Raw genomic sequence first — 19,458 nt, 5'->3', positions numbered from 1 at the left:
GATAAAGAAGGGCACTACATATGATTAAAGGGACAATTTACCAGGAAGATATGACCATATTAAATATTTATGCATCCAATGATAGGGCTGCAAGATTCATATAACAAACTTTAACAAAAAGTGAGACAGACACCTCCACAATTACAGTAGGAGATTTCAACACACCTCTCTCGGTGAAGGATAGGACATGCAGTAAGAAGCTCAATAGAAACACGGAAGATCTAATCGCTACAATCAACCAACTTGACCTCATAGACTTATACAGAACGCTCCACCCAACAGCTGCAAAATGTACTTTCTTTTCTAGTGCACATGGAACATTCTCTAGAATAGATCACATATTATGTCATAAAACAAGCCTTTGCAGAATCCAAAACATCGAAATATTACAAAGCATCTTCTCAGACTATAAGGCCATAAAAGTAGAAATCGACAACAGAAAGACCAGGGAAAAAAAACAAATATTTAGAAACTGAAAAATACCCTGCTCAAAAAAGACTGGGTTATAGAAGACATCAATGAGGGAATAAAGAAATTCATAGAATTCAGCAAGACTGAAAACACTTCCTATCAAAACCTTTGGGACACAGTGAAAGCAGTGCTCGGAGGTCAATTTATATCAATAAATGCACATATACATAAAGAAGAAAGAGCCAAAATCAAAGAACTGTCCCTACAACTTGAACAAATAGAAAGAGAGCAACAAAAGAAACTGTCAGGCACCAGAAGAAAGCAAATAATAAGAATTAGAGCAGAATTAAATGAATTAGAGAACAGAAAAACAATTGAAAGAGTTAACAAGGCCAAAAGCTGGTTCTTTGAAAAAATTAACAAAATTGATAAACCATTGGTCAGATTAACTAAAGAAATACAGGAAAAGAAACAAATAACCTGAATAAGAAATGAGATGGGCCATATCACAACAGTCTCAACTGAAATTAAAAGAATCATATCGGACCACTATGAAAAATTGTACTCTAACAAATTTGAAAACCTAGAAAATGGATGAATTCCTAGAAAAACAGTACCTACCGAAACTAACACAATCAGAAGTAGAACAACTAAATAGACCCATAACAAAAGAAGAGATTGAAAAGGTAATCAAAAAACTCCCAACAAAAAAAAAGCCCTGGCCTGGACGGCTTCACTGCAGAGTTCTACCAAACTTTCAGAGAAGAGTTAACACCACTACTACTGAAGGTATTTCAAAGCACAGAAAAGCACGGAATACTACCTAACTCATTCTATGAAGTCAGCATAACCTGGATGCCAAAACCAGCTAAAGACAACACCAAAAAAGAAAATTACAGACCTATATCTCTCATGAACATAGATGCAAAAATCCTCAACAAAATTCTAGACAATAGAATTCAACAACATATCAAAAAAAAAAAAAATCCACCATGACCAGGTGGGATTTATACCAGGTATGCAAGGATGGTTCAACATTAGACAAACAATTAATGTAATCCACCACATAAATAAAACAAAAGGCAAGAACCACATGATTTTATCAATTGACACAGAAAAGGCATTTGACAAAGTCCAACACCCATTTATGATAAAAACTCTCAGCAAAATAGGAATAGAAGGAAAATTCCTTAACATAATAAAGGGCACCTGTACAAAGCCAACAGCCAACAGCCAACATCATCCTAAATGGAGAGAGCCTGAAATCATTTCCCTTGAGAACAGGAACCATACAAGGATGCCATTTATCACTGCTCTTATTCAACATTGTGCTGGAGGTCCTAGCCAGAGCAATTAGGCTAGACAAAGAAATAAAGCATATCCAGATTGGCAAGGAAGAAGTAAAATTATTTGCAGACAACACGATCTTATACACAGAAAACCCTAAAGAATCCTCAAAAAAACTACTGAAACTAATAGAAGAGTTCAGCAGAGTATCAGGTTACAAGATAAACATACAAAAATCAGTTGGATTCCTCTACATCAACAAAAAGAACACCGAAGAGGAAATCACCAAATCAATACCATTCACAGTAGCCCCCAAGAAGACAAAATACTTAGGAATAAATCTTACCAAAGATGTAAAAGACCTATACAAAGAAAACTACAAGGTACTACTGCAAGAAACCAAAAGGGACGTACAAAAGTGGAAAAACATACCTTGCTCATGGATAGGAAGACTTAACATAGTAAAAATGTCTATTCGACCAAAAGCCATCTATATATACAATGCACTTCTGATCCAAATTCAAACGACATTTTTTAATGAGATGGAGAAACAAATCACTGACTTCATATGGAAGGGAAAGAAGCCCCAGATAAGTAAAGCATTACTAAAAAAGAAGAACAAAGTGGGAGGACTCACTCTACCTGATTTTGGAACCTATTATACTGCCACAGTAGTCAAAACAGCGTGGTACTGGTACAACAGCAGACACATAGACCAATGCAACAGAATTGAGAATCCAGATATAAATTGATCCACATATGAGCAGGTGATATTTGACAAAGGCCCAGTATCAGTTAATTGGGGAAAAGATAGTCTTTTTAACAAATAGTGCTGGCATAACTGGATATCCATCCGCAAAAAATGAAACAGGACCCATACCTCACACCATGCACAAAAACTAACTCCAAATGGATCAACCCTAAACATAAAATCTAAAACGATAAAGATAATGGAAGAAAAAATAGGGACAATGTTAGGAGCCCTAATACAAGGCATAAACAGAATAAAAAATATTTCTAAAAAACCAGATAACTGGGAGCGCCTAAAAATCAAACACCTATGCTCATCTAAAGACTTCACCAAAAGAGTAAAAAGACCACCTACAGACAGGGAAAAAAAATTTCAGCTACAACATCTCCGACCAGCGCCTGATCTCTAAAATCTACATGACTCTGCTAAAACTCAACCACGAAAAGACACACAACCCAATTAAAAAATGGGCAAAGGATATGAACAGGCACTTCACTAAAGAAGACATTCAGGTGGCTAACAGATACTTGAGGAAATGCCCTCGATCATCAACCATTAGAGAAATGCAAATCAAAACTGCAATGAGATTTCATCTCACTCCAACAAGGCTGGCACTAATCCAAAAAACACAAAATAATAAATGTTGGAGAGGCTGTGGAGAGATTGGAATGCTTATACACTGCTGGTGGGAATGTAAAATGTTACAACCACTTTGGAAATCGATTTGGTGCTTCCTTAAAAAGCTAGAAATAGAACTACCATACGATCCAGCAATCCCACTCCTTGGAATATATCCTAGAGAAATAAGAGCCTTTCCACGAACAGATATATGCACACCCATGTTCATTGCAGCACTGTTTACATTAGCAAAAAGATGGAAACAACCAAGGTGCCCATCAACGGATGAATGGATAAATAAATTATGGTATATTCACACAAAGGATAAAGAATAGTGATGAATCTGTGAAACATTTCATAACATGGAGGAACCTGGAAGGCATTATGCTGAGTGAAATTAGTCAGTTGCAAAAGGACAAATATTGTATAAGACCACTACTCTAAGAACTTGAGAAATAGTTTAAACTGAGAACACACTCTTTTGTGGTTACGAGAGGGGGGAGGTAGGGAGGGTGGGAGAGGGGTATTTACTAAATAGATAGTAGACAAGAGCTACTTTAGGTGAAAGGAGGGACAACACTCAACACAGTGGAGGTCAGCACAACTGGATTAAACCAAAGCAGTTTCCTGAATAAACTGAACGCCTCAAAGGTCAAGGAAGCACGGGCAGGGGTTTGGGGACCATGGTTTCAGGAGACATCTAAGTCAATTGGCATAATAAAATCTATTAAGAAAACATTCTGCATCCCACCTTGGAGTGGCGTCTGGGGTCTTAAATGCTAACAAGCAGCCATCTAAGATGCATCAATGAGTCTCAACCCACCTGGATCAAAGAACAACAAGAACAGAAGATAATAACGAGCCCAAGAGACAGAAAGGGCTACATGAACCAGAGACTACATCATCCTGAGACCAGAAGAACTAGATGGTGCCTGGCCACAACAGAGGACTGCCCTGACAGGGAATACAACAGAAAACCCCTGAGGGAGCAGGAGAACAGTGGGATGTAGACCCCAAATTCTCATAAAAAGACCAGACTTAATGGTCTGACTGAGACTGAAAGGACCCTGGTGATCATGGCCCCCAGACTTTCTGTTGGCCCACTGCAGGAACCATCCCCAAAGCCAGCTCATCAGACATGGATTGGACTGGACAATGTGTTGGAGGGGGATGATGGTGAGGCGATACTTGGTTCGGGTGGACACTTGAGACAATGTTGGCATCTCCTCCCTGGAAGGGAGATGCAAGGGTAGAGGGGCTTAGAAGGTGGCAAAATGGTCACGAAAAGAGAGAGTGGAAGGAGGGAGTGGGCTGTCTCATGGGGGGGGGGAAGTAATTGGGAGTATGTAGCAAGTTGTATACGGGTTTTTGTGTGAGAGACTGACTTGATTTGTAAACTTCCACTTAAAGCACAATAAAAATTATTAAAAAAAATTCAATAACAAAAATAGAGAGTAGATTATTACAGTTTCCAAAGCATCGTTAAAAAAATAAAATTTGGACCTCTGTGGACCTGGGGCTTTGTACCGGGGCTTCAAACCAGTTTTTTCTGGTTCGAACCCCTGCTGAGAATTTGCATTTCTAACAATTCCCAGGTGATGGTAATGCTGCTGGCTAGGGGCTGTTATGGATTGAATTGTGTCCCCCAAAAATGTGTGTCAACTTGGATAGGGCATGATTCCCTAGTATTGTGTGGTTGTCCTCCATTTCATGATCTGATGTGATTATCCTATGTGTTGTTAATCCTAATCTCTATGATACTAATGAGGCAGGGCATAAACCATAGGATTAGGTTTTACCTTGAGTCGATCTCTCTTGAGATATAAAAGAGAGAATCAAGCAGAGAGGCAAGGGACCTCATGCCACCAAGAAAGAAGTACTGGGAGCAGAGAGCATCCTTTGGACCCAGGGTCCCTGTTCTGAGAAGCTTCAAGATCAGGGAAAGATTGATTACAAGGACCTTTCCCCAGAATTGACAGAAAGAGAAAGCCTTTCCCTAGAGCTGGCACTCTGAATTTGGACTTCTAGCCTCTTAAACTGTGAGAGAATAAATTTGTTTGTTAAAGCCATCCACTTGTGGTATTTCTGTTATAGCAGCACTAGATAACTAAGACAGGGACCAATTCTGGGAACCACTATGTAGAGCAGTGTTTTTTAAAATTTATTATACATAAGAATCACGTGGGGATTTTGTTAAAATGTAGATTCAGATTCAGCATCTCCGGGGTAGAAATGCAAATTCTCAGCAGGGGTTCAAACCAGAATGAGCTAGTTCAAAGCTCTGCTTTGTACAGTATCAGTCAGTTGGGGCTTTATCTCAATTTTGTACTTGACTAATACAGGATTATGAGTATTATGAGTATAGAAACGGTATTTTTAAAATACAGGATTTTCTCTTAATCAAAAACAGGCAACCCCAAATTAGAGAAAATAGGTAACAGAAAGCTATTTTTTTCCTCATTTACCTTGAAATTTATGATCCAGTCCACTTTTAGTAGAATCATAATCATCAATTAGTCTTTGATTCTTGGTTGAATCAGCATCTTCCACGTTCAATTTATTATCGTATGGGGAGCTTCTTATGGATTGTTTTTCCTTCTCAATTTTGTGTTTTTCTGTTATTGCTTTTAGCAGGTTCAAATTATCAGCAAAAGAATAATTGTTTTCGCCTGAGTTGTTTTCTGGACAAAAAGCCCCAAACCCAACATGTGATTTTAGTTGATACTCTAGGTCTGTGTTATTTAAATTAACAGAAATATAAATAAAAATTAAATTAAAAGAATTTTTACCTGCAGGGTATACATTTTTAATCTTTTCTGCTTCAGCAATCTGTGAAATAGAGAGGGAATAAACTGGATTTTAAATCATTGCTCCAGCATTTACCAGCCATCACAGTCAAATGATTTAATCTCCATGGGACTTAGTTTTCTCATTTATAAAATGTAGATAGAAATTTCTTTCTCAAAGCATTGTTGTAAGGACTAAATGAGATAAAGAGCAGATGCTCTATAAATATTAATTCTCTTCTTCTTATAATATTGGAAAAGCTAAATCTCTGGTAAATTAAACCATCTTACAATAGAGTGGATGTGAAGTTGAGCTAATAGTCAATGTGGAGCCAGCTCTGTGTATTATACAGAACAATGTATATAACTCTCAGGGCACAGAAATTACCAAGATTATATCTATCATCCTAATTTTTGTAAATTTACTATTAAACTCTAAATATTTGTGGCTTTAAAATGACTAAGATGTCATAGCATAATTACATCAAATAGTAATAACTACAGTAAAATGATATATAATTTCACTTTTGACCTACCTGTTCATTCAAAGGTCTTTCTGCACTTAATTCTCTATTATGTATGGATTTGTCTAGAGTAAAACACACACAAATATAAATTTAATTGTGCATTGGGAAGACACAATGTCTTTAATTAACAAAACCTTTTTTTAAAAAAGAAAAAATATTAGGAGAAATATTTTTGAATGACTATGAAACAAAAATATATGTTAACAAAAATTATTAAGATTATACAATAACAGCGATTATCAATGTTGCTTTGCTATTATTCTAGTGTATTTCCTGAGTTAATAGAATCACACTTTTGCTCTGACCAAAAATCTAACATACAGTTCTAAAACTTGATTTACTAGCCGTTCTCAGGTAGCCAGAACATAATTTGAATTGGTATCATTGGCAAATTAACAGGTCTTTAAACACCCACTGCACATCAATAGAGTATCTGAGAATGGTTGTAAAACAACTAGAAAAAAAATGCATGCCGCTTTATTAGGCAGAAAAGGCCACATCCCCCCTTTGCAAAATAAGATATTTCAAAGCAACCCATGTTTTTACTGTATCATTTAAAAAGTGAGGGGAAAAAAATCTACCTTGGGTCTCTAAATTCAAATAGATTTCTGTCAATAAGCATGGATATGATTTCATCAGAAAATGAGACAAGTTGATTTACAGCTCACGAATTATGTCAAACCTTACATTTTCTTGGAGAAATGAGGAGGGAAGAAAATTGCGCACGTACCTTGGCTGCCTCCCGGTTTGGGGAAAGCTTGAACTGGACTGTTGTAGAGTACCAACCCCACAATCCAGATGCCAGTCCAAAGGAGCCCCATTCTTCTACGCTTGGCGTCGGGTTCCCGAGCTGTAGCTCTTATTATGAATGAAAAGGAGGAGTGAAAACCGGAAGAGCCAGGTGGGCGGGTGCGGGCTGGAAGAGTGGCCCCGAGCTCCGCGCGGTCGCGGAGAGACGGGATTAGAGAGGCACGGGACCCTGGGGAGCCGGGTCTTGAGGTGAAGGAGCGCGCTGTCCGCCCTCTGGGTGCTGAAGTTCCAGTGACGCGAAGCCGATCGCTGGTCCGCCGGGCCGTAGTCTTACGAGGAAGGAAGCGCATGCTCCTTGTAAGTCAGGGGCAGGAAGGGATGGCGTCAGCGACTCCAACGCTACTCCAATCCCCCGGGAATGGAACGGAGGCGGGGCGAGAGACCGGCTGGGAAATTTGCTGTGTCGCAGTCCTCGGGATGTTCCTGCTCTCAGGGTCACCTGGACTGCTGTAAACTAGGACATCGTTGTCGTAACCTCCAAGTAAACCTTACTTTACCAGAGAAGGACCGAATGCTTTTTCTGCCGTGCACCTGCCAGGAAGAGCACATCCTTAGATGACCTTGTGCGAAGGGTTTTGTTTTAGGGTCATTCTTCTGGGATGTCTGTTCCAGAATCCCTTCTTTCCATCCCACCTCTTGTACCCAGGAAAAAAAAAAAAAAGAAGGTAGATATAATTCTTACACCCTTAGAAAAATCCTGTCTTTTGTCAGTTGGGTTGACATACTAAGGGTCCATTGGCTCTCTTATTTGTATCTCCACTCTATGGAGTCTTTTTTTAATTCAGAAGTTAAAGGAACATTCTTTCAAATAATCAGATTGCTGCAACACACTCTCATTCTTCCAGACCCTGAAACAGACAACAAATCATCGCGTGTTCCCCTAAGAGTAATTATCTGTCTGGGAAGGTGAGCAACAAGAGCCAGGTTCAATCTAAAATTTCCCCTCTTTCTCACCCCTTCCCCCCAAAAAAGGGAAGGCTGCACTTCTTTAAAATTTTTACCCAGTATTCAGTCATGCCTAAGGACCTGCCTATTCCAAGGGTCCTTCAAGAAAGGGGATAATAATGAAAAGGAATTTTTGTTATAGCTAGGTCAGGGAGGTGCTTTGAACATTCTGAGAATATTCCTGGAAGCCTAAGATTATTTTATACAAGGCGCTACCAAAAGATTTTTAAATCATGAGTATAAACAACACTAATGTCAGCTTGTAATGTGTGCTGAGTAAACTCTTTAATCCCTGATTTTTAAACAAAGCTTGGACCCTTTCCTTTGGACTGTGGCATGCTGGGAACCAGTCTGAATAATGACCAAAGAGAAGGAGTCAGCACAATCGGGCCTTTGATTCCACACCTCTGCTTTTCAAGGAGCAAGTTAGTCATTCAAATACTTAACAATAAGCAAACAAACAAGCCTCCCTGGCTCTGGAGTTTTTGAGTTTGGAAGTCAGTCAATAGCGCCTTTCAGAATTTAAGGAGTACTTTTTTTTTTTTTTAATAACTTTTATTAAGCTTCAAGTGAACGTTTACAAATCCAATCAGTCTGTCACATATAAGATTACATACAACTCACTCCCTACTCCCACTTGCTCTCCCCCTCTTGAGTCAGCCCTTTCAGTCGCTCCTTTCTTGACAATTTTGCCGGCTTCCCTCTCTCTCCATCCTCCCATCCCCCCTCCAGACAAGAGTTGCCAACACAATCTCAAGTGTCCACCTGATATAATTAGCTCACTCTTCATCAGCGTCTCTCTCCCACCCGCTGACCAGTCCCTTTCATGTCTGATGAGTTGTCTTCGGGGATGGTTCCTGTCCTGTGTCAACTGAAGGTCTGGGGAGCATGGCCACCGGGATTCCTCCAGTCTCAGTCAGACCATTAAGTTTGGTCTTTTTATGAGAATTTGGGGTCTGTATCCCACTGATCTCCTGCTCCCTCAGGGGTCCTCTGCTGTGCTCCCTGTCAGGGCAGTCATCGATTGTGGCCGGGCACCAACTAGTTCTTCTGGTCTCAGGATGATGTAGGTCTCTGGTTCATGTGGCCCTTTCTGTCTCTTGGGCTCTTAGTTGTCGTGTGGCCTTGGTGTTCTTCATTTTCCTTTGCTCCAGGTGGGTTGAGACCAATTGCTGCATCTTAGATGGCCGCTTGTTAGCATTTAAGACCCCAGACGCCACATTTCAAAGTGGGATGCAGAATGATTTCATAATAGAATTATTTTGCCAATTGACTTAGAAGTCCCCACAAACCATGTTCCCCAGACCCCCGCACTTGCTCCCCTGACCTTTGAAGCATTCATTTTATCCCGGAAACTTCTTTGCTTTTGGTCCAGTCCAATTGAGCTGACCTTCCATGTATTGAGTGTTGTCTTTCCCTTCACCTAAAGCAGTTCTTATCTACTGATTAATCAATAAAAAACCCTCTCCCACCTCCCTCCCTCCCCCCCTCGTAACCACAAAAGTATGTGTTCTTCTCAGTTTATACTATTTCTCAAGATCTTATAATAGTGGTCTTATACAATATTTGTCCTTTTGCCTCTGACTCATTTCGCTCAGCATAATGCCTTCCAGGTTCCTCCATGTTATGAAATGTTTCAGAGATTCGTCACTGTTCTTTATCGATGCGTAGTATTCCATTGTGTGAATATACCACAATTTATTTAGCCATTCATCCGTTGATGGACACCTTGGTTGCTTCCACCTTTTTGCTATTGTAAACAGAGCTGCAATAAACATGGGTGTGCATATATCTGTTTGTATGAAGGCTCTTGTATCTCTAGGGTATATTCCGAGGAGTGGGATTTCTGGGTTGTATGGTAGTTCTATTTCTAACTGTTTAAGATAACGCCAGATAGATTTCCAAAGTGGTTGTACCATTTTACGTTCCCACCAGCAGTGTATGAGAGTTCCAATCTCTCCGCAGCCTCTCCAACATTTATTATTTTGTGTTTTTTGGATTAATGCCAGCCTTGCTGGTGTGAGATGGAATCTCATCGTAGTTTTAATTTGCATTTCTCTAATGGCTAATGATTGAGAGCATTTTCTCATGTATCTGTTGGCTGCCTGAATATCTTCTTTAGTGAAATGTGTGTTCATATCCTTTGCCCACTTCTTGATTGGGTTGTTTGTCTTTTTGTGGTTGAGTTTTGACAGAATCATGTAGATTTTAGAGATCAGGCGCTGGTCGGAGATGTCATAGCTGAAAATTCTTTCCCAGTCTGTAGGTGGTCTTTTTACTCTTTTGGGGAAGTCTTTAGATGAGCATAGGTGTTTGATTTTTAGGAGCTCCCAGTTATCGGGTTTCTCGTCATCATTTTTGGTGATGTTTTGTATTCTGTTTATACCTTGTATTAGGGCTCCTAGGGTTGTCCCAATTTTTTCTTCCATGATCTTTATCGTTTTAGTCTTTATGTTTAGGTCTTTGATCCACTTGGAGTTAGTTTTTGTGCATGGTGTGAGGTATGGGTCCTGTTTGATTTTTTGCAAATGGATATCCAGTTATGCCAGCACCATTTGTTAAAAAGACTATCTTTTCCCCAATTAACTGACTCTGGTCCTTTGTCAAATATCAGCTGCTCATACGTGGATGGATCTATATCTGGGTTCTCAATTCTGTTCCATTGGTCTATGTGCCTGTTGTTGTACCAGTAGCAGGCTGTTTTGACTACTGTGGCTGTATAATAGGTTCTGAAGTCAGGTAAGGTGAGGCCTCCCACTTTCTTCTTCTTTTTCAGTAGTGCTCTGCTTATCCGGGGCTTCTTTCCCTTCCATATGAAATCTGTGATTTGTTTCTCTATCCCCTTAAAATATGACATTGGGATTTGGATCGGAAGTGCGTTGAATGTATAGATGGCTTTTGGTAGAATAGACATTTTTACTATGTTAAGTCTTCCTATCCATGAGCAAGGTATGTTTTCCAATTAAGTATGTCCTTTTGAATTTCTTGTAGTAGAGCTTTGTAGTTTTCTTTGTATAGGTCTTTTACATCCTTGGTAAGATTTATTCCTAAGTATCTTATCTTCTTGGGGGCTACTGTGAATGGTATTGATTTGGTGATTTCCTCTTCGGTGTTCTTTTTGTTGATGTAGAGGAATCCAAGTGATTTTTGTATGTTTATTTTATAACCTGAGACTCTGCCAAACTCTTCTATTAGTTTCAGTAGTTTTCTGGAGGATTCCTTAGGGTTTTCTGTGTATATAATCATGTCATCTGCAAATAGTGATAACTTTACTTCTTCCTTTCCAATCCGGATACCTTTTATTTCTTTGTCTAGCCTAATTGCCCTGGCTAAGACTTCCAACACGATGTTGAATAAGAGCGGTGATAAAGGGCATCCTTGTCTGGTTCCCGTTCTCAAGGGAAATGCTTTCAGGTTCTCTCCATTTAGAGTGATATTGGCTGTTGGCTTTGCATAGATGCCCTTTATTATGTTGAGGAATTTTCCTTCAATTCCTATTTTGGTAAGAGTTTTTATCGTGAATGGGTGTTGGACTTTGTGAAATGCCTTTTCTGCATCAATTGATAAGATCATGTGGTTTTTGTCTTTTGTTTTATTTATGTGATGGATTACATTAACGGTTTTTCTGATATTAAACCAGCCTTGCATACCTGGTATAAATCCCACTTGATCAGGGTGAATTATTTTTTTGATGTGTTGTTGGATTCTATTGGCTAGAATTTTGTTGAGGATTTTTGCATCAATGTTCATGAGGGATATAGGTCTATAATTTTCTTTTTGTAATGTCTTTACCTGGTTTTGGTATCAGGGAGATGGTGGCTTCATAGAATGAGTTGGGTAGTATTCCGTCATTTTCTATGCTTTGGAATACCTTTAGTAGTAGTGGTGTTAACTCTTCTCTGAAAGTTTGGTAGAACTCTGCAGTGAAGCCGTCCGGGCCAGGGCTTTTTTTTGTTGGGAGTTTTTTGATTACCGTTTCAATCTCTTTTTTTGTTATGGGTCTATTTAGTTGTTCTAATTCTGAATGTGTTAGTTTAGGTAGGTAGTGTTTTTCCAGGAATTCATCCATTTCTTCTAGGTTTGCAAATTTGTTAGAGTACAATTTTTCATAAAAATCTGAAATGATTCTTTTAATTTCATTTGGTTCTGTTGTGATGTGGTCCTTCTCATTTCTTATTCGGGTTATTTGTTTCCTCTCCTGTATTTCTTTAGTCAGTCTAGCCAATGGTTTATCAATTTTGTTAATTTTTTCAAAGAACCGGCTTTTGGCTTTGTTAATTCTTTCAATTGTTTTTCTGTTCTCTAATTCATTTCGTTCAACTCTAATTTTTATTATTTGTTTTCTTCTGGTGCCTGATGGATTCTTTTGTTGCTCACTTTCTATTTGTTCAAGTTGTAGGGACAGTTCTCTGATTTTGGCTCTTTCTTCTTTTTGTATGTGTGCATTTATTGATATAAATTGGCCTCTGAGCACTGCTTTTGCTGTGTCCCAGAGGTTTTGATAGGAGGTATTTTCATTCTCGTTGCTTTCTATGAATTTCCTTATTCCCTCCTTGATGTCTTCTATAACCCAGTCTTTTTTCAGGAGGGTATTGTTCATTTTCCAAGTATTTGATTTCTTTTCCCTAGTTTTTCTGTTATTGATCTCTAGTTTTATTGCCTTGTGGTCTGAGAAGATGCTTTGTAATATTTCGATGTTTTGAACTCTGCAAAGGTTTGTTTTATGACCTAATATGTGGTCTATTCTAGAGACTGTTCCATGTGCGCTAGAAAAAAAAGTATATTTTGCAGCAGTTGGGTGGAGAGTTCTGTGTAAGTCAATGAGGTCAAGTTGGTTGATTGTTGTAATTAGATCTTCCGAGTCTCTGTTGAGCTTCTTACTGGATGTCCTGTCCTTCTCCGAAAGTGGTGTGTTGAAGTCTCCTACTATAAATGTGGAGGTACCTATCTCGCTTTTGAATTCTGTTAAAATTTGATTTATGTATCTTGCAGCCCTGTCATTGGGTGCATAAATATTTAATATGGTTATGTCTTCCTGATCAATTGTCCCTTTTATCATTATATAGTGTCCTTCTTTATCCTTTGTGGTGGATTTAAGTCTAAAGTCTATTTTGTCAGAAATTAATATTGCTACTCCTCTTCTTTTTTGCTTATTGTTTGCTTGATATACTTTTTTCCATCCTTTGAGTTTTAGTTTGTTTGTGTCTCTAAGTCTAAGGTGTGTCTCTTGTAGGCAGCATATAGATGGATCGTGTTTCTTTATCCAGTCCGTGACTCTCTGTCTCTTTATTGGTGCTTTTAGTCCGTTTACATTCAGCGTAATTATAGATAAATAAGTATTTAGTGCTGTCATTTTGATGCCTTTTTATGTGTGTTGTTGACAATTTCATTTTTCCACATACTTTTTTGTGCTGAGGTGTTTTTCTTAGTAAATTGTGAGATCCTCATTTTCATAGTGCTTGACTTTATGTTAGTTGAGTCGTTACGTTTTTCTTGGTTTTTATCTTGAGTTATAGAGTTGTTATACCTTTTTGTGGTTACCTTATTATTTACCCCCATTTTTCTAAGTAAAAACCTAACTTGTATTGTTCTATATCGCCTTGTATCACTCTCCATATGGCAGTTCAATGCCTCCTGTATTTAGTCCCTCTTTTTGATTATTGTGATCTTTTACCTATTGACTTCCATGATTCCCTGTTATGTGTATTTTTTTTAATTAATCTTAATTTGTTTGTTTTTGTGATTTCCCTATTTGAGTTGATATCAGGACGTTCTGTTTTGTGACCTTGTGTTGTGCTGATATCTGATATTATTGGTTCTCTGACCAAACAATATCCTTCAGTATTTCTTGTAGCTTTGGTTTGGTTTTTGCAAATTCTCTAAACTTGTGTTTGTCTGTAAATATCTTAATTTTGCCTTCATATTTCAGAGAGAGTTTTGCTGGATATATGATCCTTGGCTGGCAGTTTTTCTCCTTCAGTGTTCTGTATATGTCGTCCCATTCCCTTCTTGCCTGCATGGTTTCTGCTGAGTAGTCAGAACATATTCTTATTGATTCTCCCTTGAAGGAAACCTTTCTTTTCTCCCTGGCTGCTTTAAAAATTTTCTGTTTATCTTTGGTTTTGGTGAGTTTGATGATAATATGTCTTGGTGTTTTTCTTTTGGTATCAATCTTAAATGGGGTTCGATGAGCATCTTGGATAGATATCCTTTCGTCTTTCATGATGTCAGGGAAGTTTTCTGTCAGCAGCTCTTCAACTATTTTCTCTGTGTTTTCTGTCTCCCCTCCCTGTTCTGGGACTCCAATCACCCGCAGGTTATCCTTCTTGATAGAGTCCCACATAATTCTTAGGGTTTCTTCATTGTTTTTAATTCTTTTATCTGATTTTTTTTCAGCTATGTTGGTGTTGATTCCCTGGTCCTCCAGATGTCCCAGTCTGCATTCTAATTGCTCGAGTCTGCTCCTCTGACTTCCTAGTGCGTTGTCTAATTCTGTTATTTTATTGTTAATCTTTTGGATTTCTACATGTTGTCTCTCTATGGATTCTTGCAACTTATTAATTTTTCCAGTATGTTCTTGAATAATCTTTTTGAGTTCTTCAACAGTTTTATCAGTGTGTTCCTTGGCTTTTTCTGCAGTTATCCTAATTTCATTTGTGATATCATTAAGCATTCTGTAAATTAGTTTTTTATATTCTGTATCTGATAATTCCAAGATTGTATCTTCATTTGGGAAAGATTTTGATTCTTTTGTTTGGGGGGTTGGAGAAGCTGTCATGGTCTGCTTCTTTAAGTGGTTTGATATGGATTGCTGTCTCTGCGCCATCACTGGGAAACTAGTTTTTCCAGAAAATCCACTAAAAAAAATGCAGTCAGATCCCTATCAGAGTTCTCCCTCTGGCTCAGGCTATTCAGATGTTAATGAAGCCGCCTGGGGAGGGTGGGGGAGGGAACAGAGAGATAGGAGAGTAGCACCTCAGAATATAGCCAGAGTTGCTTGTCTTGCTTGGAATGACTATTATATCTGAGATTCCCGTGGGCGCGTCGCCTATGTGTGCTGGCTGTGTGGAGATTGCCCCTGGGGGGTCTGGCCCACTGGAGTCACGGTCAGATCCTCCGCTTCCAGCCCCACGCCCAGTGTCAAGGCTCCCCTACTGGGACGGTGCACTCTCGACTCCAAAATCAGTTGCTGCCTCCCGGGGACTTCTTGTCCCGCCAGCCGCGTGGCCGTGCCGCACCCGAGAGCCAGTTGGGCCTCCTCCCGGGGTTAGCTCAGATGGGTGGAGAAGCTCCCCGTGCTTGTGCCGTGACCGAGTGTCCCGACTGGGACGCTGATCTCCCCGCTCCAATACCAGTCGCTGCCTCCTGGGGACTTCTCCTACCGGCTGCGTCCCACGCCGCCCGAGCGACCCAGCTGGTCCCCTTCCTGGGGTTAGTTCAGGGGGGTGGAGCAACTCCCCGTGTTTATGCCATACCTCCGTCCAGTCCAAATCCCTGCGGGACGGTTCCCCAGCTCGGACGCTGCTCTTTCTGCTCCAAGACCAGTCACTGCCTCCCGGGGACTTCTTCTACCGGCTGCGTCCCACGCCGCCTGTGGAACCGGCTGGTCCCCCTCCCGGGGTTAGTTCAGGGGGGTGGAGCAGCTCTCTGTGCTTGTGCCGTACCTGACTGGTACGCTGGCTCCAGGCTCTGGAAACAATCGCTGCTTCCCCGTATTAGTTCGTTCTCCGTCTCTAAATCTGTGTTTGTTGTTCAGGGTTGGTAGATTGTTATGTATGTGATCGATTCACTTGTTTTTCCGTGTCTTTGTTGTAAGAGGGATCCGAGGTAGTGTCTGCCTAGTCCGCCATCTTGGCTCTGCCCCTAAGGAGTACTTTTAAATCTAACAGCAACTTCAAAACAAATACCTGTTTCTTGTTGTTGTTAGGTGCCGTCCAGTCAGTTCCGACTCATAGCGACCCTATGCACAACAGAATGAAACACTGCCCGGTCCTGAGCCATCATTACAATCGTTGTTATGCTTAAGCTCATTGTTGCAGACACTGTGCCAATCCACCTGGTTGAGGGTCTTCCGCTTTTCTGCTGACCCTGTACTCTGCCAAGCTTGATGTCCTTCTCCGGGGACTGATGCCTCCTGACAACATGTCCAAAGTATGTAAGATGCAGCCTCGCCATCCTTGCCTCTAAGGAGCATTCTGGCTGCACTTCTTTCAAGGCAGATTTATTTGTTCTTTTGGCAGTCCGTGGTATACTCAATATTCTTTGCCAACACCCCAATTCAAAGGCATCAATTCTTCTTTGGGCTTCCTTATTCATTGTCCAGCTTTCACATGCATATGATGCAATTGAAAATACCATGGCTTGGGTCAGGTGCACCGTAGTCTTCACGGTGACATCTTTGGTCTTCAACAGTTTGAAGAGGTCCTTTGCAGCAGATTTGCCCAACGCAACGCGTCTTTTCATTTCTTGACTGCTGCTTTCATGGCTGTTGATTGTGGATCCAAGTAAAATGAAATCCTTGACAACTTCAATCTTTTCTCCATTTATCATGGTGTTGCTCATTGGTCCAGTTGTGAGGATTTTTGTTTTCTTTATGTTGAGGTGTAATCCATACTGAAGGCTGTGGTCTTTGATCTTCATTAGTAAGTGCTTCAAGTCCTCTTCACTTTCAGCAAGCAAGGTTGTGTCATCTGCATAATGCATGTTGTTAATGAGTCTTCCTCCAATCCTGATGCCTTGTTCTTCATATAGTCCAGCTTTTCGGATTATTTGTTCAGCATACAGATTAAATAGGTATGATGAAAGAATACAACCCTGATGCACACCTTTCCTGACTTTAAACCAATCGGTATCTCCTTTTTCTGTCTGAACAACTGCCTCTTGATCTGTGTAAAGGTTCCTCACGAACACAATGAAGTGTCCTGGAATTCCCATTCTTTACAATGTTATCCATAGTTTGTTATGATCCATACAGTTGAATGCCTTTGCATAGTCAATAAAACGCAATAAAACACATCCTTCTGGTATTCTCTGCTTTCAGCCAGGATCCATCTGATGTCAGCAATATCCCTGGTTCCACGTCCTCTTCTGAAACCAGCTTGAATTTCTGGCAGTTCCCTGTCCATATACTGTTGCAGCCATTTTTGAATGATCTTCAGCAAAATTTTGCTTGCGTGTGATATTAATGATATTGTTCTATAATTTCCACATTTGGTTGGATCACCTTTCTTGGGAATAGGCATAAATATGGATCCCTTCCAGTCAGTTGGCTAGGAAACTGTCTTCCTGTTTCTTAAAAGAAAAAAAAAAAAACTTTTTTTTTTTAAGCAGTGATAAAATAGCATTATTAGCCCAGTATACTGAATTAAAAAAAAATTAACTGAGACTTAAAAATCCCAGCTAAGTGAAAGATACAGATTAAATAGGTATGGTGGAAGAATACAACCCTAAAAAAGAAATAACAAGCTCTGTTTACTTGACACTGTTATTGTTGAGATTAAATGAGTATGTGTTTTAATCAAGCCATTTTGATGTCATTAATATTTTGACAAAGCCTAAAAAACAAGTCATTAAATGTTTTCAGCTTTTAGGACACATAACCCAATATTGTGTGAAATAGCCATGCACTGGTCCAGAGATTCACTTTGTCACTTTCCTAATCCCTCAGTGTCTTAGTTATCTAGTGCTCCTATAACAGAAATACCACCACTGAATGGATTTAACAAAGAGAAATTTATTCTCTCACAGCCTAGGAGGTTAAAAGTCCAAATTCAGGTGCCAGCTCCAGGGGAAAGCTTTCTCTCTCTGTTGGCTCTGGGAGAAGGTCCTTGTCATCAGTCTTCCCCTGGTCGAGGATCTTCTCAGTGCAGGGATCCCGGGTCCAAAATGACAAGCTCTGTTCTTGGCGCTCTTTTCTTGGTGGTATGAGGTCCCAGTGTCTCTCTGCTCACTCCTGTCTTTTATATTTCAAAAGAGATTGATTTAAGACACAACCTAATCTTATAGATTAAGTCCTGCCTCATTGACGTAACTGCCGTTAATTCCACCTCATTAACATCATAGAGGTATGATTTACAATACATAGGAAAATCATATCAGATGTCAAAATGGTGAAGAATCACGCGATACTGGGAATCATGGCCTAGCCAAGTTGCCATATATTTTTGGGGAACACAATTCAATCCGTAACACTCAGCCTCACTTTACCCTTTGTCCCATTCCTGACTCACCCCTCCACTCAGTAAATATTTCTTACTAGGGAGAGACTCAAGAAGGAATAAAGGAAAGAGATAGCTATGGAGTACATGCATGGCTGGCCAAAAATAAAAAGTAATTTTGGCCATTTTCTGCTATTGAATTTAAAAGTGACTATGTTATTAGTAAATCTATGAATCTCATGTTATGTTTCTGATCTAATGAGTAAGGTATACATTAGCTTATATTCTTCAATTTTATGGATTTTTCCACTGGGTTTAATATAGGTCTATAACTGGCTTGCTCCTTAAATTTCATTCATTCATTCATTGAATAGATATTTTTGAGCACTTGCCAGATCTTGGGATAATAGCTGGGTATACAAAGACTAGTAAGACATGGTCACTACTAGTCTCAGAGCCTAACCGAGAAAAAAGACTGTGTCTATAGTGACAACAACAACCATTTAGTGAATAGGTTTCACATGCTACACATAGTTCTAGGTATTTTAGCTCAAAAACTCATTTAAATAAAAGTAAATGACTAAGCAAGTGCTATGTGTCTCTTGGAAACCCTGGTAGCATACTGGTTAAGAGCTACAGCTGCTAACCAAAAAGGTCAGCAGTTCAAATCCACCAGGTGCTACTTGGAAACAGGATGGGGCAGTTCTACTCTATCTTATAGGGTCACTATGAGTCGGAATCAGCTTGACAGCAACGGGTTTAACAGGTTTCGATGTGTCTCTTGTTGTATGTGCAGAGTTCAGTGGGGGGTCAAACAATGGAATGAATGGTCAGTATTATGGATTGAATTGTGCCCTCCAAAAATATACATCAACTTGGCTAGGCCATGATTCCCAGTACTATGTGGCTGTCCTCCATTTTGTGATAATATGTGCTATGTAAACCCTGTGTGCTGTAAATCCTAACCTCTGTGATGTTAATGCCGAGCCCTTGTGGCACAGTGGTTAAGCATTCCTTAGGCTGCTAACCAAAAGGTCAGCAGTTTGAATCCACCAGTTGCTCCTTGGAAACCCTATAGGGCAATTCTACTCTGTCCTATAGGGCCACCATGAATCAGAATCAACTTGAAGGCAATGGGTTTTATGATGTTAATGAGGCAGGATTAG

At 39.8% G+C, this 19,458-nt stretch overlaps 1 protein-coding gene across 1 annotated transcript in view; it reads right to left on the bottom strand.

Annotated features, from left to right (window-relative positions):
- The window catches only part of SCG3 (secretogranin III), a 55,159-nt gene extending 47,723 nt beyond the window's left edge, over positions 1 to 7,436 (bottom strand). The window contains exons 1-4 of the mRNA XM_049903753.1: positions 7,111 to 7,436; positions 6,390 to 6,442; positions 5,857 to 5,896; positions 5,533 to 5,748 (exon numbers count right to left, since the gene is read on the bottom strand). Of these exons, the coding sequence (XP_049759710.1) occupies positions 5,533 to 5,748; positions 5,857 to 5,896; positions 6,390 to 6,442; positions 7,111 to 7,201 (400 nt within the window). The 5' untranslated portion in view covers positions 7,202 to 7,436. The remainder of the gene's footprint in view (positions 1 to 5,532; positions 5,749 to 5,856; positions 5,897 to 6,389; positions 6,443 to 7,110) is intronic.
- Positions 7,437 to 19,458: the final 12,022 nt, after the last annotated feature.

This window comes from Elephas maximus, chromosome 12 (genome assembly GCF_024166365.1).
Source record: "Elephas maximus indicus isolate mEleMax1 chromosome 12, mEleMax1 primary haplotype, whole genome shotgun sequence".
Lineage (NCBI taxonomy): Eukaryota > Metazoa > Chordata > Mammalia > Proboscidea > Elephantidae > Elephas > Elephas maximus.
This window is presented reverse-complemented; position numbering and strand designations above follow the sequence as displayed.